General features: G+C 39.5%; 1 protein-coding gene across 5 annotated transcripts; it reads left to right on the plus strand.

Moving 5' to 3' along the window:
• Nucleotides 1-2,995: 2,995 nt before the first annotated feature.
• On the plus strand, nt 2,996-22,538 carry LOC307003862 (uncharacterized protein). Of its 5 annotated transcripts, none has more exons than XM_079622713.1 (4): nt 2,996-3,048; nt 5,156-5,287; nt 18,910-19,853; nt 20,796-22,538. In XM_079622713.1, the coding sequence occupies exons 2-4, from the start codon at nt 5,206-5,208 to the stop codon at nt 20,985-20,987; spliced, it is 1,218 nt and encodes a 405-aa protein (XP_079478839.1). In that variant the 5' UTR covers nt 2,996-3,048; nt 5,156-5,205; the 3' UTR covers nt 20,988-22,538. The 5 variants fall into 5 exon arrangements, with proteins under 5 accessions (XP_079478839.1, XP_079478843.1, XP_079478840.1 ...); XM_079622717.1 differs by lacking the exons at nt 18,910-19,853; nt 20,796-22,538 and adding exons at nt 11,684-12,496; nt 12,574-15,699; XM_079622714.1 differs by lacking the exon at nt 20,796-22,538 and having other exon boundaries at nt 18,910-20,070.
• Nucleotides 22,539-27,503: the final 4,965 nt, after the last annotated feature.

The following is a 27,503-nucleotide window of genomic DNA, read 5'->3' on the forward strand; positions in this document are numbered from 1 at the left end:
TCAGCCTCAATTATCGCCCCTCAAGAACAACTACAGCGCTTTACAACTATAGGACAGGAAGAGCTAAATAAACTTATCACTGCATCTAAAACAACAACATGTTTATTAGATCCAATACCCACTAAACTACTGAAAGAAGTGTTACCTGTAGTGGAAGAGCCTCTTCTCAATATTATTAACACGTCTCTATCTTTAGGACATGTTCCAAAAACATTCAAGCTGGCAGTTATAAAACCTCTTATTAAGAAACCACAATTAGATCCAAATAACCTAGCAAATTACAGACCCATTTCAAATCTTCCATTTATGTCTAAAATACTAGAAAAAGTTGTGTCCGCTCAACTGTGCTCTTTCTTGCAAGAAAACGATATCTATGAAAAGTTTCAGTCAGGATTCAGGCCACATCATAGCACAGAAACTGCGCTGGTTAAAATTACAAATGATTTACTTTTAGCTTCTGACCAAGGCTGTATCTCAATACTAGTTTTACTCGATCTTAGTGCTGCGTTTGACACTATAGATCATAAAATACTCTTAGATCGACTTCAAAATTACACTGGTGTTCAGGGACAGGCATTAAGCTGGCTTAGATCGTACCTATCAGACCGTTACCATTTTCAAAGATAACGTCAGTAAATTATGGAGTGCCGCAGGGATCTGTATTAGGCCCCCTGCTATTCTCAATTTATATGCTGCCACTTGGTAATATTATAAGAAAACATGGAATAAGTTTCCACTGTTATGCTGATGACACTCAATTATATATTTCATCAAGACCAGATGATAACACTAAATTATCTAAAATGACAGAGTGTGTTAAAGATATAAAATATTGGATGACGTGTAATTTTCTTCTATTAAATTCAGATAAAACGGAGGTATTACTGATTGGTCCAAAAAACTGCCCACAAAACCTCTTACAATACAACCTTAATCTAGAAGGACGTCCTGTTACTTTATCCTCTACAGTAAAAGACCTGGGTGTTATACTAGACCGCAATTTGTCTTTTGAAAATCATATTTCAAATGTCACAAGAACAGCCTTTTTCCACCTTAGAAACATTGCTAAGCTACGTAATATGCTATCAGTTTCTGATGCAGAAAAGTTAGTTCATGCATTCATGACCTTGAGACTAGATTACTGTAATGCTTTATTAGCTGGCTGTCCTGCATCCTCCGTAAACAAGCTACAGTTAGTCCAAAATGCAGCTGCTAGAGTTCTTACTAGGTCAAGAAAATATGATCATATAACACCAATTTTATCATCTCTACACTGGTTACCTATTAAGTTCCGTATCAATTACAAAGTATTGTTACTGACCTATAAAGCCCTAAATGGTTTAGCTCCTGTGTATTTAAGAGATCTTCTATCGCCATATAATCCATCGCGCTCTTTAAGATCGCTAAATTCGAGGCTTCTGGTCGTACCTAGGATAACTAAGTCCACTAAAGGAGGGAGGGCGTTTTCACATCTAGCTCCTAAACTCTGGAATAGCCTTCCTGATATTTTCCGAGGTTCAGACTCGCTCTCCCAATTTAAAACTAGATTAAAGACGCATCTCTTTAGCCAAGCATTCACATGATGCATCTCATACCTTTTATACTACAGTTAAATCAGATCAAATGCATTCATATTATGAACAGCAGCTACGCTAATTATTTCCCATCTGCCTTTTTTGTTGTTATCTCGGGACGCCTGTCCCGAGATAACTCAAATAGAGTTCGTCAGCTCCAGTTATGGATCCAGCCTCTCATGGAGACTTCAGATGCCCCAACGCCTGTGATGAGACGACTCGACGCCTGTGAAGAGACGACCCAACGCCGGCGATATGTTATGCCGTCCTTCGGATGAGACGTTAAACCGAGGTCCTGACTCTCTGTGGTCACTAAAAATCCCAGGATGTCTTTCGAAAGAGTAGGGGTGTAACCCCGGCATCCTGGCCAAATTTGCCCAGTGGCCACTGTCCATCATGGCCTCCTAATCATCCTCCTATATACTGATTGGCTTCATCACTGTCTCCTCTCCACCAGTAAGCTGGTGTGTGGTGGGCGTTCTGGCGCAATATGGCTGCCGTCGCATCATCCAAGTGGATGCTGCACATTGGTGGTGGTTGAGGAGATTCCCCTCTTCTATGTAAAGCGCTTTGAGTGTCCAGAAAGGCGCTATATAAATGTAATGAATTATTATTATTATTATTATTATTATGCCCTAAATTTTATGATTAACTAACTGTATTTTTGTATGTATATTTTTGAAATGCATTTTCTGTAAAGCTGCTTTGAAACAATATGTATTGTGAAAAGCGCTATACAAATAAACTTGAATTGAATTGAATTGGTCTCTTCCATACAAATATCCTTTAACAAATCGGACAAAATAAATTAAATTTTAAATACTACATGCTACCCTTGTAATAGTGTACTCAATAAGTATATCCAAAACATTGAAAATAAATGCACTTTCGGTGATGTAGAAGAAACAATTGTACATCTTTTTTTGTGAGTGTGTTTGCGTTAAAGCTTTTTGGAATGAGTTATGTACATATCTTCTCTCAGAAAAAACAAATGTCAGAATATGTTTTATATATTTATATTATTTTTCTTTATCACAATTCAAATTTTCATATCCAGTACATCATTAATCTCTTGGCAATTTTTTTATTTTCACATGCAAGTGATTGGGTATTTTTGATTTTACTACTGTCAATATTTATTGTTGACTATGACTCATATGGTTTATCTTTGATGGGCATCACAATACAAAAAATATTTGATAAATTAAAGATTGCTTTCAATATTTAACCTTTTTTTCTTCTTCCCCTCTGTCTCTTAGTTATTTTATTTGTATTGTTTTCGTGATATATGTCCTGGTTTTTAGTGTTCGTGTTGTTATGTATTTGTTATATTTCTTCTTCTTCTTCTTTTTTGCCATAAAAAAAAAATAAAAAAAGAAGAAGCAGGAAAAGACAGGACTTTTATTATCTATCTTGTGCTGTGACGTCACAAGGCTGCGCCATGGTCCTGTGTCTGTGATCTGGCTAAAGAAAGGTTTGTGCGTTTAAAGTGTTTCAATCGTTGTTAACTGTTAAAACAATATTATAGTTTTTAAAAGAACTGTTAAAAAAGCAATAATTATTGAAAGAAACACTGTAATGCTTTCTAACATTAATGTAAGTTATTTTTGAGAGTATAAAGCGCTTCAGCAGAACAGGAAAAGTGCGTCTCATTTCACTCCTTGTATTATGAATTAGCTTACTTCCTAAACACGAACTCAGGCACTGGAAGAAAGGGAGCTTTTGAGGGCAAATTCCAATCGGAAGTGAGCATCTCTATGCTTTTTCAATGCTTTTTTTAACAGTTAAATACAAAATAATAATAATAACAGCAAGAAAATCAGTAAAAATACAGATACTAATAATAAAAATATCTAAATAAAACAAAGTAGAACTATACACAGGGGTATCGAAATCAAATCCATATGTCTAATTGCACAAAGGTCCTTTTAAAAGGATAACATTTCAAGGATTTACAAAAATCTAGTCTTTTTTTTTTTTTTTTTTTTGCCTTGGTGTTTTTTTACACCCTCCAATGATTTAAGATACTGACAAAGCTCAAACTTAAATTGTATAAAACTAGGTGTATTTTTTGACCATTTATGAATGTGACATTTCCCTAAAATAATAAACAAATGAAGAACAAAACAAATGTTCTTTTCTAATTTCTTATTGTAATTTTTTTTATATATTTTTGTTCTCTAGAGTCATGTCAGAAATCTTCTTAAAAAAGGCCTAAAATCACACTAGAACAATGTAGTACAAAAACAATAAAAAACGATGACAAACATGTATCAAACATCATTTAAATTACAAGACACACATTTCAAATCAATTTCTTACTTAAATCTTTATATGGCCTGATTTACTGGATAAATAAATTGAATAATTTTAAATGAAACCTCGCGAATCTTATTGATGACACAGTATCTCCTGGAAACCACAAAAGCCTCCTCCTGCTTAATGTCCTGGTAGCATGAATTCCAGAAACTTTTAGCCCAAGGTATCCTAAATGAACAACAAATCTTTCAGAGGAAACTGCTTTTTTTATTAACAATATTTACCATCCAACTTTAAACTAAACTCAATAGTTACATCAAAATCAACAGTATCAGCAAAACGCCGAAGAACTGAAGGAGACCAGATTGTATAGCATCAAAAACAACTGCATAATTCTTTAAAGTTTTAGTAAGAGACCATCATTTTGCGGTTTATTCTAAATTTCGGTTAAAAAAAACTATTGCGAAATGACGGCGTTTACATTAACCGATGTTATGCGACTAAAAAGTTTTTTTTTTTCCTTTTGCGATCAGTCAGGATGGTAGGTTTATATATATCCCAGTCACCGCACTAGCCATTATTTTTAATGGAAGGACACGTAGGCGTGTTATCCAAGCATTAATGGCAAGGAAAGATCCCTGTGAGCGGCACATGTTGTTTCTGGGTGTTTCGCCTTTATTTCTGCTTCAAGCTCGTGATTGTGGCATTTCTTTGAGGTTTAGAATCAAGTATTCCTGTAATTCTTATCTCTTTTATGAATTTAATAAAGAACTCTGTCTCGTCTTCTGTCCAAAATACACCGCGCCATCTACGTCAGGTGACTGTGAATGCGCAAAAACTGTTTCCATTACAGGTTTGCAAAATATTCCTTTTTTCAAAATGCCTGAAAAACCACCTCATGTAAGTGTAAAACTTTTTTGCGATAAATGGGAGTTTTTGTGAAATTGACGTGTTTCCATTAAGCGTATTTACAATTTGAAGGGTAATGGAAGGTAATTGTGTCACCAATTAAATATTATTTCTAAACCAAATTCATTCTTTTTTAAATGCAGCTAGAGCACACCATAAGCATGATGGCAACTGAATATATATATATATATATATATATATATATATATATATATATTGGAGATGTTGTCATGAAAGTGGAATCTATTAAGTGCAAATTATTATTTATTATTATAATTTTTGTACTCTTGGCTAATGAGGCCAGTTAAAGGCCAATAACTATCAGATACTCTGAGTGACTCTCATGCCAGTGCTCTGACTACTGAACTATTTATTTTTCTTTCTGTTAATTATTATCATCTTAAACATGACAGAGTGAAGTCAACTCCTGGTGAAGCAACTGAGATCCACGTGACGTATAAAGATGACGTCTATTAAAGAGGAGAGTGAAGATATCAAGATTCAAGAAGTATTCAGCATGAAACCAAATACTGACACACAAACAGGTTGGTTTCATTATCATTCAACTCATTGAATTCTTTATTAAAATATCCACTTTCACAGAAAGTACTAATATTTTGGAAGAATGTCATGAGTGTTCTAATTAAAGTAATTAATTTATAAATTTTTCAAAGTGCCGTCAATCGACATGCAAATCATAAAATACCATGGCATTGTGAGAGGTAGGGTATCACCTAGGGCTGTGCAAAAATATTGATACTATCGCAATATATATATATTTTCACAATAGTGTATCGATATTCTTACCTCTAGTATCAATACTTAAAAAAAAAAAATCATGTTTTAAACAGATTTTACATTTCATCAAATCCCTCTGTGTCAAACGACCTCCTCAGTTCCTGTAGATCGCTGACACGCTATCTACAAAGCTAACCGTTGTCTGTCATATACATTCATAAGGCCAATGTCTCAGAAGTAAGCGGGAGCGAGCATGGCAGAAAATATGAGAGCCTCCAGCTTGCAGAGCCGACGTGTGGGTGCATTTTGGTTTTGGGGTGTGCGATATCATGATTTTTGATCGTGGAAGATTAAAATGCCTCCACGAAATATCGTAGTTACAGTGCATTCTATCAGTTGCAGTTCTTGCGTCTCCGTCTCAACAAAACGTACATTCACATATCACATGTTAAGGAAGATGTACAGTTACACTCATGGGACACTCCAATTGACAAAAGTGAATTATTTGCATGTGCTTTATAGCCTTGCCGGTTAAACATTTAATTCGCATGCTGATGCGCAGTTTCTGACAAAATAGGGTGCACGCGCGTCATATGCGCGTATATTTGCTGCGTGTCGGTCTTAAAGTGACAGTAGCCTTATAAACATGCTGCCGCTTGTCCTTAAAGGGATAGTTCAACCAAAAATTAAAATTCTTGGTTATTTACCTCATTAGTTATATACCTCATTATTATAATTTTCACAAATTCCCATGATCGATCGTCGTCGTTTAAATTAACGATCAATTAATCGTTAGCCTTAATACTTCAATATAGCTGCAGCGGCATGGCCAACAGCATGATGACAGGGTCTGCAAATCCTGCTCAAAACGCGATGTTCCTCACCAAATGATATGACTACTACTAATACAACGTATTACAACTTGCCAATACCCAGCCCTAGTATCTAGGGTGACCATATTTTAGTTTTCAAAAAAGAGGACGGGGGCGTGGTTTAGGGAGGCGTGGTTAAGGCGTGGGGGAGTGGTTGGGGGTTAAATGCGTCAAAAAATACTTGACAAATGCATTCACAACTTTGTAACTATGTAATTGTACTTTAATACATAAAGTAATACATCCTTTCCATTCAATGTTTGGCCCGCAACAATGAATCATATTTTTTTTAAATAGTTTAGCTTTTAACACCTTTTACATGACACTATTTCTTTTCATGGCCATGGGTTAAAAATTCTACTACACTATTTCAGTAAAAAAAACAATTTCAATCAACATGCATTCTGCTTTACATGGATCCCGACCAAAACAAAAACACAGGAATTTTCTCTGTAAATTATCTGTGAATTTACATTTGGGCTTTTTTTTTAATGCTGTTAGCTACTTGCATCTTATCTCGCACTTGACCGTAAACTGAAGCGTCGAGTCACTCTGCTAAAATTCTGTGAACATAAAGTCCGCCTACTTTGATTTGATTGGTCATTTTAAATATTCTGACATTGACGAGCAGTGACAGACCAATGAGGCTGAGATAAAGTGTACAGTGCTTTTTTCATGAAGTTTTGCCCTTTGTAGAAGTTACATAATATGTATAACTTTGTAAACATTTACAGCTTTTTTTTTTACACAAAGAAAGTTGTAGTGGTTGAATAGATAGGATGCTAATGCTTGCACACAGATGCCAACATAATTCTCAATTTATACAAGAGAATGTCATGGCCTGCGTTTCCTGACAACGTTGTCTCTTAGCGCGCTACGAAGACTCTTAAGGTATAATTTAACTAAAGGTATACCATTTCTAGGCGTGTTCCCCGAGCCATACCATAGGAAGTTGCTTAAGATATACCTTCTTACGTGCAATGTTACCAGGCGCTGTCCGCGGCGATAGTGCTAAATTTGTAGATACCGATGGCTCACTGCGTTATGTGAGAAATATTTTTCTTTATAAAATACCGTATTTTCCGGAATATAAGTCACACTTTTTTTCATAGTTTGGCCGGTCGTGCGACTTGTATATAAAAATGTATTTATACTGACTGAGATGAACCAAGAGAAAACATTACCGTCTACAGCAGCGAGAGGGCGCTCTAGTTAGCGGAGTTGTTCAGAAGCGACACCGAGGATGAAGAGTTGGCTACAGTGATGTGGAATGAGGCCGCGGGAGCTTGGTGAAATTGCTTACCGGTGACTCGCTGGCTTATGTTAATTTAGCCTATTCAGCCTCCCATGTATATGTGATTTATGCTATTGTGTAGCTGAATAAGGGTTTCCCGCAGAAAATGTGTTAGTTAAGGTGGTGGGGTGGGGTTTGTCAGAAAGAAAAAAAAAATTCTGTACCTCCATGAAATACCTTCAAGTTAGCCTACGTGTCGCCACCATACACATCAGCATAAATGCTCCTGATAAATTATTTGTTATTAAAGCATTAACATTCACAAACCACTGTTAAAGGGGTCATGACACGAGAACCCAAATAGGTCTTTGTACCATTAAAACGTCCTGCAAGTTTCATAGCTTAAGACGTCCTCCCCATTATAAACGAATCATTTATTTAATCAAGCTCTAAATACAGCTCGTTCTGGATCCATGGTAAGAAGTGACGTCACGGTACGAAGTGACGTACCAGCGTTTGCATATGACCGCCTCCATGCACATGACAACTACGCTTTAAGCGCAAGGCAACTACGCTCATTTCGTATCATCGTCGCGCCCGCGCGCTGCGCGCCTCACAAGTGTTCAGTCGACGGACAGCGAGTGGTTCTGTGTACAGGGAAATTACGGTGTCACGCAGATGTGCTGTTCCTGGCTGTGGACAAACAACATCTTTGAATACGCCGTCAGGGAAAAATGGATGCACTTTGGATGTCACGGCAGTGTTAGTTTAAGCGTTTGTTCTATACATTTGAAGGATGACTGTTTTGAGAACAAATCCCAAAATGATGCTGGCTTTGCCAGAAAACTGTTGCTCAAAGATAAGTCCGTGCCGACTATTCTGGGCTCAACAATGACGACGCAAACTGTAAGTAATGTATTTAAAACTTTAAACTACTTTTTAAATACGCTGAATCCGCAAACGTTCTGGCTGGGGGCGTTAATAATTGAAGCATAGGCACTGACGGTAGCCAATCATAACAGTGGGCGTTAACACTGAACTCTTAAAGGGGAAACACCCCCAAAACAGACAGTTTGAATCAGAGGATGAGAAACAGGGTGGGAAAAGGTCATAAATCACTACATTTTAAAAGTTTTTTGTAAAAAAAACTATAGTAATACTATAATTGCACCTAAGGGAACATAATAATAAAACAAAATAAACCATGTCATGACCCCTTTAATTTAACATAAAAGCAAGCAGGCTGCGTGCATGGTTTGCCATGACTGAATGCGCGCTCCCTTAATAATTCCTAAAAAGCTGACATCAGTTCATCGCAATCTCATACATCTCTGTTATTATCAATGAAGCTGACTGCATAATGAATCTTTCATAATATCTACACTTTGTTTGTTATAATCAGAGGATTTGCCAGCATGCAGAATTCAGCACTGAACAAAAAGTACGTTTTGAGCCGTGAGGGGATTCTATCTTAAATGCTTCTGATTGGCCATTGCGTTCAAGAAATCAACACATACAGTCATGGCCAAAATTGTTGGCACCCCTGGTAAATATGATCAAAACTGGCTGTAAAAAATTAATATGCATTGTTTATCCTTTTGATCTTTCATTCAAAAAATTGCCAAAATTCTAACCTTTCATTGAAGCAAGAGAATTGAAAGTGGGGCTAAATCACATTATGAAATAAATGTTTTTCTCCAAAACACGTTGGCCACAATTATTGGCACCCTTTTATTAAATACTTTTTGCAACCTCCTTTTGCCAAGATAACAGCTCTGAGTTTTCTCCTATAATGCCTGATGAGTTTGGAGAACACCTGACAAGAGATCAGAGACCATTCCTCCATACAGAATCTCTCCAGATCCTGCAGATTCCCAGATCCATGTTGGTGCTTCTTCTCTTCAGTTCAGCCCACTCATTTTCTATAGGGTTCAGGCCAGGGACTGGGATGGCCATTGCAGATCTTGGTTTTGTGCTCAGTGACCCATTTTTGTTTTGATTTTGATATTTGTTTTTGGATCACTGTCCTGTTGGAAGATCCAAACATGGCCCGTTATAAGATTTCTAGCCCCGGCTGTTAGGTTTCGATTTTTTATCTGTTGGTATTTGATCCAATCCATGATGCCATGTATCTGAACAAGATGTCCAGGACCTCTGGCAGAAAATTAGGCCCACAGCAGTAAAGATACAGCAGAGTATTTCATTTTACACATGGGGTACTTTTTTATCCCTGTGTGCACCAAACCCATCTTAAGTGTTTGCTGCCAAAAAAGCTATTTTTTTGGTTCCTCTGTCCATAGAACGTTTGAAAAGTACCTGACACAACTGGCACTTCAAACGGGACGGGTTCTATGGTCAGATGAAACAAAAAAATAGCTTTTTTGGCAGCAAACACTTAAGATGGGTTTGGTGCACACAGGGATAAAAAAGTACCCCATGTGTAAAATGAAATACTCTGCTGTATCTTTAATGCTGTGGGCCTAATTTTCTGCCAGAGGTCCTGGACATCTTGTTCAGATACATGGCATCATGGATTGGATCAAATACCAACAGATAAAAAATCGAAACCTAACAGCCGGGGCTAGAAATCTTATAACGGGCCATGTTTGGATCTTCCAACAGGACAGTGATCCAAAAACAAATATCAAAATCAAAACAAAAATGGGTCACTGAGCACAAAACCAAGATCTGCAATGGCCATCCCAGTCCCTGGCCTGAACCCTATAGAAAATGAGTGGGCTGAACTGAAGAGAAGAAGCACCAACATGGATCTGGGAATCTGCAGGATCTGGAGAGATTCTGTATGGAGGAATGGTCTCTGATCTCTTGTCAGGTGTTCTCCAAACTCATCAGGCATTATAGGAGAAAACTCAGAGCTGTTATCTTGGCAAAAGGAGGTTGCAAAAAGTATTTAATAAAAGGGTGCCAATAATTGTGGCCAACGTGTTTTGGAGAAAAACATTTATTTCATAATGTGATTTAGCCCCACTTTCAATTCTCTTGCTTCAATGAAAGGTTAGAATTTTGGCAATTTTTTGAATGAAAGATCAAAAGGATAAACAATGCAGATTAATTTTTTACAGCCAGTTTTGATCATATTTACCAGGGGTGCCAACAATTTTGGCCATGACTGTATGTCTGTGATCAGCTACATCACTCAACGCTGCAAACATGTTACAAATAGAAACTCTTGCCTGTAAATCTATTTTGTTTTAGTTGTTCTTGTTGCTTTTCTGCAACAGATGAATAACAATTTATTAGTTTTTATGTTTTATTCATAGATATTCTATTTAATCATTTTATTCTGCCGCAGCCCGCACACACAGAGTGAGTGCATTACCGCTCGCACTTGGCCATCAAATCTAGTCCCGCGCCGCACGTCTCTAGATCACGGGCCCGGCCCGAGTATAGCGGCAGGAAATATCGGGCTCGGGCAGAGAATCTGAGCTCTAAACAGGACAGAGTAACATGGCGGATATCGCTCATATAAATTTTTTTGACGACGTAGTTAAGGCGGCAGGCGTGTGTTGCTTAGGCGGCCGCCTTAGTTCCAAAGAGCTGCGAGTAACCCTGTGTTACTTTAACATGCCTATTCAGCCTGTTGTTCTGTGTGCTATTGTGTAGCTGAATAACTTGCCTTCCAGGATTAAATATTTTCTTGGTCTTGGATTTTGTGAAATACATTTCTAAATAAGTGTGACTTATAGTCCAGTGCGACTTATGTTTTTTTCCTCTTCCTCTTGCATTTATTAGGACTTAAATAATTATTTAAGCATTTACTAGGAAAAAATAATCCAAATTGCAAACTGAATTCAACCCTAGATATTTTATATAATTTCGGAAAGAGTGCATGAACGCGCAACCTCATGCTCAAACGTATCATGCGTCAACCCACTACACTAACTGGCCATATGCTTTCATTGCCTTTGAAAGGGCCATTTATATTATCATAATATATTTGCTATAGTGTCTTCATTTACTCCACAATCAGGGTTGATTGCCCAGCAGCTGCATTACATTATTGGTGTAAATTACAAATTTATGTTATTGGATGACCTACTCAATAAAAGCACAACACGCAAACATTTAATCAACAGCTACTATGGCGAAGAAAAAAGAAAGAAAGAGAAGAGCCCCCAGCTTTAATCCAACCGAAATGGCCATCCTTTTACACGAGGTGGCACTCCACAAAGATGTGCTTTTTTCGAGTTTTCGGACAACTGTGTCCAATAAAACAAAAAAAGATGTCTGGGAACGCATTGCCATGAAAATGGCAGCATCAAGTTCCAGCCCCCAGAGAGAGTGGGAAGTTATTCGTAAAAAGTGGCACGATTTTGCCAGTGCTGCCAAAGCAAGAGGTGCTGCTGTCCGGAGAGACCAGGCAAGAACAGGTGGTGGGCCCAGCTCTGTGCTTGCACTCAGCCCCGACGAGGAAAAGGCCCTGGCAATCATCAGAGAAGCGGCCTTACAGGGTATCTCGGGGGCTATAGATCTGAAAGTAAGTGTGGATACCACTCCATGCTCTCAGAGCAGGCCATCCTTGCCCCCTCGCATCCTCACACCCTCTCCCCCCAGCAGCAGCGATAGGGCTTCTCCGGGATCGGCGTCACCACGCCGGTCTGCACCTTCATCTGCCTCCACTGAGGTCGCCCAACACCAGCAATCTGCAAATGACTCTAGAATGTGTCGTTCTATCCGATGCGACTGCAGTGAAGAGCTGGTGAAGCTCGAAAAGGAGAAGCTGGAAGTGCTCCGAGGGATCGAGCAGAGGTTACAGGAGGCCAACAACCTTGCCCGGGCGACGCTGGAGGTGAAGAAGGCGAAGCTCCAGATTCTGGAGAAGCAATATGCTTTGTCCGAAGCAAAATTTCAAAGGCCAACCATTTCCGTTCCATTAATGCCAGGTCAAGGTAAGCATAATTATGATGCTCGGTAATACTAGTGTTGTCTGTTATCTTTTTGTTCAAACTATTTGATTACATTACAGATGAACTGTCAACAAACCAGTGACTGCGGGCTTCAGGAAAGCAGACTTTGTTTATTTTCAAATATATTAATTTTCAGTGCTTTTGTTTGAATAAACACCAATTTGATTAAACAAAAAACTTGCTGTCATCGATGTTGGGTGTACAGAGCATCTTTATTGTAAAGAGTTCATTGCGTAATGATCAATATCACATAATAGTAAAGTAAATGTTACTTTAACCTGTTAAGTTTAAGACATTTAAAAATGTGTTCACGCACATTATACCTCTGTGCTAAATATTGTTTAAGATTTCACATGACTGTTTACCGAAAGAAAAAGGGGACTTATATTATCAAGTGCCCGGAAGTGCGGTGGTTGTTGTTAGCGCACGAGCGAAGGAATGTATGTTTTGGTGCAGACGAATAAAACGGATGATCGATTCTGAAGTGTATCTTTTTGAGTAACAAACCATCCTCTACTGTGGAGGAGAAATGAACTCGGCTGTGCACAACAGCAAAAAAAAATTACGGAGAAAATGTGTACGTCCACAAAAAGGGTAAAGTTATATGGTGATGTAAAAATAGAGTGCAAAAAAATACATCAACCAAAAACAGTGTGAATGATTTGCTGCCTTTGTCCACCAGCAGCGTGTAGGGCATCTCCAAGTTGGGGTGGGTTGTGGACACCTTCCTCTTCTTCCTCCTCTTCTGGCAAAGCTGCACCTCCACTGACTACAATGTTGTGTAGCATTTCTACTGCAACTGCACAACATCTTTCTGGCTTTGGACACAACCCTCCTGCTGATTTATGCAGATACTGGAAGCGCATCTTCCAAGTTGTGGGTCCGGATGTGTGCTATGTTGTAATTCTGCTCGGCCTGCATGTTGGGCTTGGTGACTGGATTTAGAAGGTAGGTTCTGAGGGGGGAGCCGCTGTCTCCTATAAAAAAAACTCTGCCCAAAAAACCCTCTTTCTGCGTCTTGACCCACCGCAGAATTCGCCCACAAAAAGCTGTAGTGTGCGCTATCAGGCAACTTGGCCACCACGTCTGCAAACATCCCCCTGTGGCCACCACCACCTGGACATAGATGGCCGCGAAGCCCTTACGACAGATGAAGGCCTAGTTGAGCGCTGATGGGTTGGCTATGGGGATAAGTGTCCCATCGACAAGCCCTATTACTTGTGGCATACCGGCAATGGCATAGAAGCCTTGATGCGCCTCCATCACTTCGTGCCTGGCGGAAGGCATGTGGATATAATCTGTGGCATGACGGAGCATGATGTTTGTGACTGAATGAACGCACCGCCACACCGAGGTCTTACTCAGTCCATATCCATCCCCAACCACCTCCAGAAAACTCCCCACTGCATAAAAACAGCCAGCAGCTGAATTTCGGGGATGAGGGGGTAGTTCCGACGAGTTTGTCTTGACGCATTCGGACCAATAAGATCTAAAAGCTGCTGAATTTGCTGTCGTGGCAGGCAACATTTATTTTGAATTGTATCTTCTGACATGGTAGCCAGGGGACTAAAGTTTTCATGAATATAATAGTGCACATACACTAAATGGCTCCGCGGACGGCGCCGTCTTTGATTTAGGAAAGAAATTGAAAAAAATTACTAAAAACTTACACAGCTACTGATGTTATTGTTCGTGCAAGCACGAAAGAGAACTCGATTCTGGCGCCTGTCTGTGCGCACGCGTTAACATTGACAACCCTAATATAAATATTTTAATATTTGTTTATAATAATTTTTTTAATAGCCCAAGTATGCATACAGGCCTGTAGAATGGTGTGCAAAAAATGATAAGGAAAAAAACTATAAATAATATATCAGCTCCATAGCGGATTCCAAGTGATCAAGGGCTTAGCGCGTTCCATCACATTGTTCCACCAGTAGTGGGCACTCCAGGGTTTTCCTGGGTCAAAATTGGTCTTCGGTGTTGGCCGACAGACACGGTCATCCTTTCTTTAAGCTGTGATTTTACCACTTGCTATACCAAAAAAGATATTTCATAGCTTTGTAAGATAAAATCCTTCTTTGCTAGACCTGATAATTATTTTGGTTTATAATCATATCAATGTCAAAAAGTTGAATAAAAAAGTAGTAGTAACTAATAGTCTAATTTTCTATACTGTACAATTGAATAAAATTAGCTGCTAGATAACAACTTGATTTGCACTAAACTAAATCTAAGTCTAAACTAAATGATTTTTTGGGGTCATTTTTCTACACATTATCATATAAATAACCTGAAAATACTATGTAGTTTACCAAAATGGGGTAAGCACACTTTCATTCTCATTTTATGAGGTGTTCTGAATAAATGATTTGTTTTGAGAAACACAGCTGTTACATACATTAATCGTTTGTTCATGTTTGTAACGAGGTTCAGATGTTATGGGAAGAAGGAGACGGGCACCAGCAAACATTTCACAATTTTTGAACAAATACAAAAATGAAAGTATAAGCCAGCAGCCCCTCGCGGACAACTGCTGGCCACACAAAACAGAAACAAAACATCAAATAAAATCCAGGCCTGTCCTCTCTCGATCTTCACAGTCGTCGCTCCTCCTTTATACTTCCGCTCCTCAGTGAGAGATACGAGACCGGTGCGCCTCACAGGGTGCCGTTCATCATTAATCACGCCACCTGTTCTCTCACATCCCTCGACCTCGTCCTGCTCGCCACAATGTTTCTTCACAGTGCATTAACTAATATTAACAAATACAACTTTTGTTTCAATAATGTAGGCTACTACTAAATGGTGAAAATTAAGGGTGTATTCACACCAGGAAAGTCCGCTAGTTCACTTGCTTTGGTCCGGACCAAATACCATGTTGATTTTTCTTGTTTGGTACGGTTCGCTTTCACACTGCCCTTTTTGCAAGTGAACCAAAATTTTGTAAACAAAACCACATGTGTGCTAAAGTCATCCATTCATTGGACAGACAATCTCAAGCAGGGAAAAGCAGGAAGTACAAAAACAGGCAATTTATGGAGATCTTCCGTAGTGCAATTTTTATTCTTTTACTGATTTGCTGTTATCAGCTACTAACGCAATATGAAGAAACTTATGAGCGCAGAGCTGCCAACTCTCACGCTTTCGCCGTGTGACACGGTTTTGCCTGTTTTCACACGCACTCACGCAAAAAAAAACTCCCCGACCATAGATGGCGCTGATGAGCGTCACTGAACCCAATGCGCTGCACCCCGAACTTAGTAACAGAAGAAGAGATACGAGAAAGACGGCGGGGAAAACCGTGACGACTGGTGATGAGAATCTGAGCTCAGCTGAGAGATATTAGTAAATAAACCCGAACTTACCGAAATGTATGCCTCGGATCAATCAGTGTTTTTCAACCGCGGTAAGAAGTCAATAAAACAGGTAAATGGTAAATGTAAATGGACTGCAAAACAGGTCGGCTAGAACAATGTCACATAAGTTACATTTACATCAGGAAAGCAATTTAATGACCATTTATAGGCTGGAAAAATTAGCTAGAGAGTTTTGTTAAATATGTCCACTATATTAGGCTACATATATTTTTACTTATATCATTAAAATATTATAAAGTTGTTATTATAATAAAGAACGCATTATATTTTATTTAAGTTGTTATTTTTAACCTTTAATAAAAAAAAATAGGGCTCTCTATGTTTTCAGCATTAGTGATTTATTTGTTAACATGTATCTACTGTAACTAATAATTATCAAAATGAATCGATATTGAATCAAGATGTCAAGCAATAATAAATACAGTAACCTGCCAGCAATTGTAACCATGCAGCTAAACATTGTAACATGTTGTCAGTAAACTTAATAAAAATAAGTTACCAAATGTTTTGACAATCACAACTTATTGTGATGCAAGTTTTTTTTCTCCCACACACAGAAATGTGGGAGAAATTTTCTCCCTTTTTTTACTTTAAGTAGGAATATTGGGTTTATGCTCAGGCCAAGAAAAAATTACAAACATCTGGTTTATTTTTCAACTATGACATAACCGAGAGAATACTTGCAGAGAATTTAAGATGAGTCCGTCTTAAGGAAACGCAAAAGAGGAATCAATTCGGTGTTCGAGTGCTATAACGTGCCTCTCTCTCTCTCTCTCTCTCTCTGCGTGCGCGCATTTAACGCGGAAGTCCCGATTTTCGTCTCTTCTTCTGCGTTTAAAATTGTTTGAATGTGTAAATTGGCAAGACAAAACACGTCCAAATGAAAAACTTTCAGTAATTTTGTAGTTAATCCGCGAATCACATGCGTGCCGAACAATGGGGCAGCTGGTCCGTACGGATCACCGATCAACTGCGATCCATTGCACCACTAATGTATACCTGTAGGCATTTCATCACCCCAAATTACATTACCCTGTCAAAAAAGGTGCAGTGCTTTCTGCAGTTGGGTCGGTTCATGTTCACACCGTAAACGAACCGTACCAGAGTTTGTTTGGAACCGTACCGAGACCACCTCTTCAGCTGGGTCTCGGTTCGGTTGTTTGGTCCACACCCGAGTGCGATTGCTGTATTCACACCTGCCCAAAAGATCCGCACCAAGGGGGGAAACGTACTTGAGTTCGATTCAATCGAACCAAACAAGGCAGGTGTGAATACACCCTAACATTAACAAAGATTAAAAATTCTGTAGAAGTGCAGTTTATTAATAGTTAATGTAGTTAACTAGAGTTTAATAAATGGAACCTTATTGTAAAGTGTTACCGATCTGTTATACACCGATTCAGGCGTCTCGTGAGTTCAGTGTTGCATAGATCAGTTGTTATAACCATTCATTAAAGTGAATTGGTTCAAAGGAGTCATTAGTTCCCAAATCGGATGTGTACGGCACGCGTTGTGTGATTATCCCTGCAGTTAGGATATCACACAATATTTGTGTCAACACAGAAAACATTTAATCACTGGATATTTTTATTTTTTTGAAAGTGTTTTTTATGTCAGGTGAATGTGGGGAATGCTTTTCAGCGAAGATAAGGCAATGTTTTTCTTAGCACAATTCACACCCAGTGGTAATTCAAGAAATAAATCTCTTTTACCATCGTGTCAATTGATTTTGATTAATATGAGTGAGGGAGAGAGAGCAAGAGTGAAGAGAGTGCGTGCATATATACGTCACCTCCACTAGACCCTCCCAGACCCTTCTCCGTTCTTTCAGTTAACATGCGCCCTGTCACAAGCGCAGCAGTCATCTACATTACTCACTGATCAAATAAGGCTTTGGCTGGACAAAAATAGGCTTTGGCGGCCGCCCAAAAATGTTCAATGCAGGAAAAGCAGGAACATGCATCCGAGTGAACGAGACAGAGGGAACTTGGTGAGGGTAGAGCATTAAAAATTGGCCCACTGAACTCAAATTTTTTTTTTTAGCTTTTAGTATGAATATGTTGTATTTAAAGGAGTAGTTTACTTTAAAATGAAAATGAACCCATGATTTACTCACCCTTAAGCCATCCTAGGTGTATATGACATTCTTCTTTCAGATAAATACATTCGGAGTTATATTAATAAACACCCTGCCGCTTCCTAGCTTTAAAATAGCAGTGCATGGAAACTAAGTGTTTGAAGTGCTCAAAAAATGCATCTATCCATCATAAAATACCACACGGCTCCGGGGGGTTAATAAAGGCCTTCTGAAGCAAAGCGATGAGTTTGTGTAAGAAAAATATTCAGATTTAAAACTTATAATAGTAGTGTAAAATAAGATACATGTAAAAAGTAAAATAATTAGCTTCCGGCCAAACGAACATACGAATTTGACTTAAGTCTATCGCGCAACTTATTCGAGCAATACGACGTACTACTGATATACACGCAATATTATGATGCACTACGCTACATCCGACATCATAAATTGCGCTTTAGACGCGAGTAGACTGCATTTGGCCGGAAGCTAGAATTTTACTTTGTGACGTGTTAAATATGAATAAAATTACATCAACGCATCATACAAAGCTGATCTATCAAAGGCACACCAGTGGGCCTTTAAACGCAGCCCCAATCCTGCAGTCTGTACTTATGAGCTGATGAGTTGAACCAGGTGTGTTAGATGAGGGAGACATACAAGATGTGCTCTGGTGGGGGGTCCCCAGGACAGGTTTGAGTCAAGCTGTGTTTGATAAAATTTTTGATAACTGCCAGCTTTAAAGTTTTTTTTGGACGTGTGCTAAAGAATGTGAATAGTTAACAATACTGACATTAGTTCTGAGATTACAAGAAACACATTTTTTGGTAGCTCAGTGCCTATGTATGATTCCAGCATACATGTTGTTTGTTTTGATGTCTTTTGCTTTTTGTCCCACTAAACTGGAGTTAACTTGTATTTGTCTTTTTTCACTTTAGTCCTGATGGCTTTTACAGAGAAGAGTCAAGAACTGAATAAAGTAGAAGAAAATGTTCATTATGAGAAACATGATTTCTTGACTGGAGAAAAATCCACACAGACAAAAACGACTCGAAAAAGAGCTCCGAAGACCAAATCTAAAAGTTGTTTCACCTGCCGCCAGTGTGGAAAGAGATTCAAAGAAAAACAAAACCTTCATGCCCACATTAGAGTTCATACAGGAGAGAAGCCTTTCGTCTGCCAGGAGTGTGGAAACAGTTTCACTCGAAAAACACACCTTAAAATGCACATGAGAATTCACACTGGAGAGAAGCCTTTCACCTGCCAACAGTGTGGAAAGAGCTTCACAGCAGAAATAAACCTTAAGGATCACATGAACATTCATAATGGTGTGAAGCCATTCACATGTGATCAGTGTGGAAAGAGTTTTACACGTAAAGTAACACTTACTTGCCATATGGGAACTCACTCAAGTGAGAGCTGTTTTAAATGTCATCAGTGTGGGAAGAGTTTCAGTCATAAAGTAAACCTAAAGGTCCACATGAAACTTCACACTGGAGAGAAGCCTTACACATGCCCTCAGTGTGGAGAGAGTTTCACGTATAAAGAATCGCTTGATATCCACATGAGAAATTACACTGGAGAGAGCCCTCACACATGCAAACAGTGTGGGAAGAGCTTCACACGAAAACTAAACCTTAAGCATCACATGTACGTTCACACTGGAGAGAAGCCGTTCACATGTGATCAGTGTGGAAAGAGTTTCAGTCGTAAGGAAACCCTCAAAAACCACTCAAGGATTCACTCAAGAGAGAACTGTTTTAAATGTCAGCAGTGTGAAAAGAGTTTTGCAGACATGAAACGCCTCGACAGGCATGTAATAATTCACACTGGAGAGAAGCCTTTCAAATGCCAAGAGTGTGGAAAAAGTTTCAGTTACAAAGTAAGCCTTAAGACTCACATGAGACTTCACACTGGAGAGAAGCCTTACACATGCTCTCAGTGCAAAAAAAGTTTCACATATAAACCATCGCTTGATTTCCACATGAGAAGTCACACTGGAGAGAGCCCTTAGATCTGCAAACTGTGAGCTTCTCACAAAAACAAAGTCTTAAAGGGATACTCCACTTTTTTTGGAAATAGGCTCATTTTACAACTCCCCCAGAGTTAAACAGTTGAGTTTTACCGTTTTCGAATCCATTCAGCCGAACTCCGGGTCTGACGGTACTACTCTCATTCCGGCGTAAGAATCAAGGAACTGTGCGGCCGTACCATGGGTGCAGCAGGCGTAATGATATGAAGAAGCACCTGAAAATAGTCCCCAGCTCGGTAACTTCCAACATGACCGGGACTAAGTTTGTGTAGTTTTTAGGCGGCAAATTAGGTTTCCAAATAAATACGGTTCGGGATCAGCACCAAAGTAAATGTCATCTAAATCGTCTCTCACAAATGTCTCCATGCTACAAGGCACGCTCCCTGTGCAAGCAGGTTGTCACTTTGGTTTGTTGACGGCAAGTGCTTCGTCATATCATTACGCCTGCTGCACTCATGGTACGGCCGCACAGTTCCTTGATTATTACGCCAGAATGAGAGTAGTTGCTAGCCATATAGGCTTGGAAAATCGCAACTTTTCATTTTCCATCGATCTTAGTACACGGTTTAACTACAGAAGAGTCAAGTTTTAAATAGGAAAAATATTGAAACTCGTTGGTCAGTTTTAAAGAAATGCTACTGGACTCATCAGAATCAATGATCTATGCTAAGCTATGCTAAAAGTGGTACTGTCAGACCCGGAGTTCGGCTGAAAGGATTCGAAAACGGTAAAACTCAACTGTTTAACTCTGGGGGAGTTGTAAAATGAGCCTATTTCCAAAAAAAAGTGGAGTATCCCTTTAAGAGAGAAGCCTGTCACATCCCCCAAGGTTTCACTCATCAAAGAGAGTTGAAATGTCATAAAATGCAGTGTTCTGAGAGAGTTTCAATAATCACCTGCTCATTCACTCTGGAGGAAGGTCATTTGACTGTGATCAGTGCAATAAAAGATTTATTTTGCCATCACACTTACAGATACACCTGAAAAGTCATGCAGATGTGAGACCGACCTTATTTGTGTTCCTTGTGTGGAAAGTTTTAAATGGCTCAGCAATTTAAAATGGCACCAGAAAGCACAGATCTGTGTGGAATTAAAGCTATGTTTACACCACAGATGGAAGTGAGACAAATCTGAGTTTCTGTTCAAATATGATTTGGTGAGACTGTCCACATGACCTTTTAAATGTGGCACATCAGAAACTTGTCTGAACAGGTGACACTTCAATAACTTGGTCTTGTCTTTTATTTGCATCCTTCACTTTTTACTTTGCCTTGAGGCTGTTGATTTTCTTTTGCCATGTGGTTGTCCACCCTCATGACCATTTGCATCATGCACATTTGAACTCCTCTGGCCACATCTGATCACACTATTAAATACTGAGCAGTTAGATGTCTCTTTAATTTCTATTGTATATAGTTCAAATATTGATACAATTGTGGTCAGAATTATTGACACCCCTGGTAATTATGATCAAATATGGCTGTAAAAGTAAATCTGCATTGTTTATCCTTTTGATCTTTTATTAAAAATATCTGCAAACGTCTAACCTTTAATTGAAGTGAAATAATTGAAAGTAGGGGTGGAAATTGCATTATGATATAAATGTTTTCCTCCGGAACACATTGACCACAATGATTGGCACTCTTAGAATTTTTGGTAAAATATATCTGAAGTGTATTCCCATTAATATCTATATGTTCAATGTAATTCATGGGGTAATTCTCCTTTTAAAGTGAACTACTCCTTTAATGCTTCAGCATACCAAGACATTTTGGACAATTTCATGCTCCCAACTTTGTGGGAACAGTTTGGGGCTGGCCCCTTCCTGTTCCATGACGGCGCACCAGTGCACAAAGTAAGGTCCATAAAGACATGGATGAGCGAGTTTGGTGTGAAGGAACTTGACTGTCCTGCACAGAGTCCTAACCTCAACCCGATAGAACACCTTTGGGATGCGGAGACTGAGAGCCAGGCCTTCTCCTCATCCAACATCAGTGCCTGACCTCACAAATGCGCTTCTAGAAGAATGGTCAAAAAAATTCATAAACGCATTCCTAAACCTTGTGAATAGCGTTCCCAGAAGAGTTGAAGCTGTTAATAGCTGCAAAGGGTGGGCCAACACCATATTAAACCCTACGGATTAAGAATGGGATGTCATTGATGTTCCTGTGCATGTAAAGGCAGATGTCCCAAACCTTTTGGCAATATAGTGTGTATGACATTAATATGAAATCTATTTCAAACACATTAATGTACATATATATAATTATAATGTCATTATAAATATATAATTGTTTATATACAACACTGTAAATGCATTTATTTAAAGGGGTCATATAATGCCATTTTTGTACAAGCTAATATGATTATTTAGGGTCTAAATTAAAAGTTTGTAATACACTTTAATTAAAAATTCTCATTAGTATTGAAAGAAAACACAATTTTTACCTGGTCAAAAACAGCTCTGTTTTCAGCATGCCGTTTTAGTGCATATGTCTTTAAATGATAATGAGCTTTGCTCACCCCGCTGCTCTGTTCTGTGGTGAGTTTTTTACACAACACACGTGGAGTGTTGCCTTGACAACAGTTGAGGGTATATTTTGAAGAATGGCAGCGGGAGTCTCTGAGGATAACATAATAACTATAACGCATCGTTCAGTATAAACGTGGAATTAATAATTATATTGAGAACGTCGTAAAAACATGCTGTAATGTAACGTTACCCTGAGTGTAAACATTAAGTTAGCCGCATTCATCGTGAAGCGTGCTAGCGATTTGCAAAGATTAATATAAGGATTAATATAAAGGTTAATAAAACGTTACACTCACTTTTTCTGGAGGTTCAGCAGGAACATGAATAGTTGGTACAGATCCTTTTTTTCAGGAGCAGCTTCTTAGCAAAACCAGCTTTATATTGACCCTCATTTGTAAAGCAGTCTGGTGGAAAATTATTTGCGCAAACAAAAAAACATTTGTCCTGGGGAATATTCCCTTCTAAAGCAAAACTCAGCCACTGCGTCTTCAGCGGGTCTGATCTAGGAACATTAAAATGACTGCTGTGTTCCTTATTGCACCCGAGAACAGAACACCACAATCGCTTAGATGCCATTCTGCTCATAGACAGTGCTCCAGCGTATATCAACAATGACACGCGGACTATGATTGACAGCTCGCTCACGAGCGAGGGCGGGTCTGTGTTGAAATGCTGCTGTCAATCAACAATCTTGGGAGGGGCGTCGATTTTGTGACGTAACAAAATCGAACAGCTCAATTTGAGACAGGGTAAAACATAAAAGGAGATTTTAAAAAAAACACTGGATGGATTTTTATAATTTTATGATGGTTGTGTACAGGCACTGCTAACACACATTTCAGTACAATCAACTTGTAAAAGTGCATGTACCATTATATGACCCCTTTAAAAATATTTATCCCCAAGCTAAATAGGCAGTGAATGAGAGAGATCGACTGAGCACGTGCAATTACCCGTGTCTGTCTTTGAGGTCATATATATTTGTGAAAAGGTTGCCGTGTCCAAGGAAAGCAAAATATTTGTCATATCCTCCTTTTAACGTTTAAGGGGCCACATATCGCGTCTTTAGTGTGCTCAAGTGTGTTATTTTGGTAACACTTTATGGTAAGGGTACACACTAAAAAATGCTGGGTTGTTTTTTCAACCCAACCGCTGGGTTGAGACTGTTGGGTTATTTTCTGAGTGTTGGGTAGTTTTTGTGAATAACCCAATCGTTGCTGTCTGGGTCAGAAAGCTCTCGGATTTTATCAAAAATAACTTAATTTGTGTTCTGAAGATGAACAGAGGTCTTACGGGTTTGGAACGACATGAGGGTGAGTAATTAATGACAGAATTTACATTTTTGAATGAACTATCCCTTTAATGCATGTGTTTTTGACTTTTGATCATTTAAAACATGATCAAAACAGTTATGTTTTAATGACAAAAGTTAAAATAAGTGAGCAAATGGAAAATATCTGTATCGGCCACAAAAAACAAAAAAACAATCTTATTGGTGTATCCCTAGTGCAAAGTTGTCTTTATTGTCAGTCATTGATTTAAAAAAAAGTATGTGCTCAAAAGTTAAGTGTTTTAGAATTTCTCATATTCTCATCTGTTTGATATACTGTCCATGTTGTCTCATTTAAATGTTTTAAGAAACGTGATGACTACTTAAAACTCACAGCCATTTTTCCACTGACAGGTTGCAGAATAACAGCTTATAATAATGGATAATTTTGTACAGGAGAAGCTGAAATAATGGAACTTGGATGTACCAATCTTTAAGGTAAACTTTATTTAACTAAAATTAAAATGCACTTCTTTATATCCATTAAAACCCATTGAGCTCTGAATAGGCCAGTGTTCTTACATTCTTCTCTTGTCTCTTTTTCTCTTTACAGATGAACAAATTGATGAAGAAACCCTCCTGCTGCTTGATGAAAAATCACTTGAAGCAATGATACCAAAGATAGGCCTACGTCTGAAATTTAAAAAACACCTCAGAGAGCTACTTGTTGTGAGTAAAGAAATCCACATTTAAGATGGGATATATCTGCTTTAAGTGCAAAAAAACTGTTGGAGCCCATGTTCGTTTTTAGTTTTCTCTAAGGAGAATGCATAATGTACATAGTTCATCAAGTTATTTTGAGTGTTGTTCCTTAGAACATAGGTCTTCACCCCTGCTCCTGGGGACCCACCGTCCCGTGGAGTTCAGCTCCAACCCAAACACACCTGAACCAGCTAATCAAGCTTTTCAGGATCATTTGAAAATACACAGTCAGATTGTGCAAATACACAGTGCAGAAGCAGGTTGGAAATAAACGTTGCAGGACAGTGGGTCCCCAGGAGCAGGGTTGAAGACCTCTGCCTTAGAGTAATGACAATAAAATAATTCATTGATACAAATTTTTATCTGCACAGAAGCCCAAAGTGACATTGCACTCAGGCTGCTACCTGTGATACTGCCCACCCCTGTCTACAAAAACAGGATGAAAATGTTCAAACCAAGCTTGGAAGAAAATATCAAGTCTTTCATTGAATTCAAGAATGTAAGTAATGTAGCATTGCACACATCTTCATATGCAGACCATACTAAGAGCGAATTAAAATGGCTAAACATATCAAGTTATTTCAAAGTATTGCATTCTATATTTGTCATGGCTAAGAATAAAAAAATAACTGTTGAAGAAAAAACAATATGCAATAACTCATTAAAAATGCAATAATCAATATGCGATACGACCCAGTTATTGCAAGCCATTGCGATATGTACATTTGTGATATTTCAATAATTTTGACATATTAAACAGCCCTAATGTTATGTAACTGTCATGATTCTGCCTTAGTGTCCTTGATTTTCCCTGGTCGTAAGGCAGGATCATGACTGAATCATGTTTTGTGTGCAAGCACATGGCCTTTTGTTTGGGCCATGTGCTTGCGTTGTCTCGTTACTTAACCCCGCCCCCTTGTTATCCTCGTCTTGTCATTATTACCTAGTCAGTGTTACCTGTTACCTAGTCAGTGTTACCTGTTCCCCTCATTAGTTTCTCCCTTTTTAATCCCCATGTGTTTGCTGTCCTGTGCCGGTTCATTGTTAATCATTGCGTGTTCATCTCTGTGATAGTCCTGTGAGTACTTTGTCTGTATCCTGTTTAATGAGAATTGTGAGTTTGTGTTGCTGTTTGTTAGTCTAGTTATCAGTCAAGTCTTAGTGTAGTTTGTCTTTGCTTTTGCCCTCCAGTCCTGTTTTGCCCCCTCGTGGGTTTTGTTTTCCCCTGTTTTCTGTTATAAATAAACCTTGTGTGTTTGCATACAGTCTGCGCTTGGGTTCTTCTGCTATCCACATAACAGAATGAACCGGCCAAGAAGGAACCCAGCAGACAGCATGTCCTCCCGCCTCCGGCTACAACCGGAACAATGGTGGTTGTCGGCTCCCACCGACAGAGAGAGGGTCAACTGTCCGATCCCGTCCAAGGGTGAGTGGATCCTGAAGAACTATGCCCGACTCTGGGATCATTTCTCCCAGGAGGATCAACACACTTCTTCCTCGGGATCTCCACCCTCTGCCTGTGATCTAGGAGAGTCGCATCTTAGGCGTTGTTACGCAGGAGGAACAGGGGTGCCCCGCTTCGACTCCTGAAGCGTCATCCGCCCCTGTAAGTCTCCGCGGCAAACGGATTTCTTGGGATTCTCCTTCGGAATCTTCCTCGACGGAGTCAACGCTGCCTGAGACTGTTATTCCAGCACCAGTTACGATCCCTGCGGAGCTTCTCCCAGAGCCCGCTACCGCAAGCGCTGTCCCAGAGCCCGCTACCGCAAGCGCTGTCCCAGAGCCCGCTACCGCAAGCGCTGTCCCAGAGCCCGCTACCGCAAGCGCTGTCCCAGAGCCCGCTACCGCAAGCGCTGTCCCAGAGCCCGCTACCGCAAGCGCTGTCCCAGAGCCCGCTACCGCAAGCGCTGTCCCAGAGCCCGCTACCGCAAGCGCTGTCCCAGAGCCCGCTACCGCAAGCGCTGTCCCAGAGCCCGCTACCGCAAGCGCTGTCCCAGAGCCCGCTACCGCAAGCGCTGTCCCAGAGCCCGCTACCGCAAGCGCTGTCCCAGAGCCCGCTACCCATGTCTGTCCCATGTTTTGTGTGCAAGCACATGGCCTTTTGTTTGGGCCATGTGCTTGCGTTGTCTCGTTACTTAACCCCGCCCCCTTGTTATCCTCGTCTTGTCATTACCTAGTCAGTGTTACCTGTTACCTAGTCAGTGTCACCTGTTCCCCTCATTAGTTTCTCCCTTTTTAGTCCCCATGTGTTTGCTGTCCTGTGCCGGTTCATTGTCAATCATTGCGTGTTCATCTCTGTGATAGTCTGTATCCTGTTTAATGAGAATTGTGAGTTTGTGTTGCTGTTTGTTAGTCTAGTTATCAGTCAAGTCTTAATGTAGTTTGTCTTTGCTTTTGCCCTCCAGTCCTGTTTTGCCCCCTCGTGGGTTTTGTTTTCCCCTGTTTTCTGTTATAAATAAACCTTGTGTTTGCATACTGTCTGCGCTTGGGTTCTTCTGCTATCCACAAATCAGTAACGTTATGTTCTAAATTAATTACATAATGTCACTGGGGGACCACAAACGTTTGTCATTACATGGACTGCTTTAATAGAAAGTTAGTTAAAGATTTCTAATATAATTGCTTTTTTGTATTTTTGTGCTCGACCATGGGGTTGAAAACACACTCGCGCGCAGACACACTCTATCGTGCGCTCTCGGACGCACTCGGTCTCTCTGCGCGCAGACACACTCGGTCTCTCTGCGCACACTCGCGCGCAAACACACTCGGTCTCTGCGCGCACTGTCGCTCGCGCGCAGACACACTCGCGCGCAAGTCATCATTTATATAGCGCTTTTAAATGTATAATTTAAGGTAACAGATTGTTTTGGCTTTATAGCGGTTCTTCTATAATAATGTTATTTTCCAGCTAAAGTTAGTTTTGATTTGATTCATT

This window comes from Phoxinus phoxinus (assembly GCF_949152265.1).
Source record: "Phoxinus phoxinus genome assembly, chromosome: 9".
NCBI classification, from domain to species: Eukaryota; Metazoa; Chordata; class Actinopteri; order Cypriniformes; family Leuciscidae; genus Phoxinus; species Phoxinus phoxinus.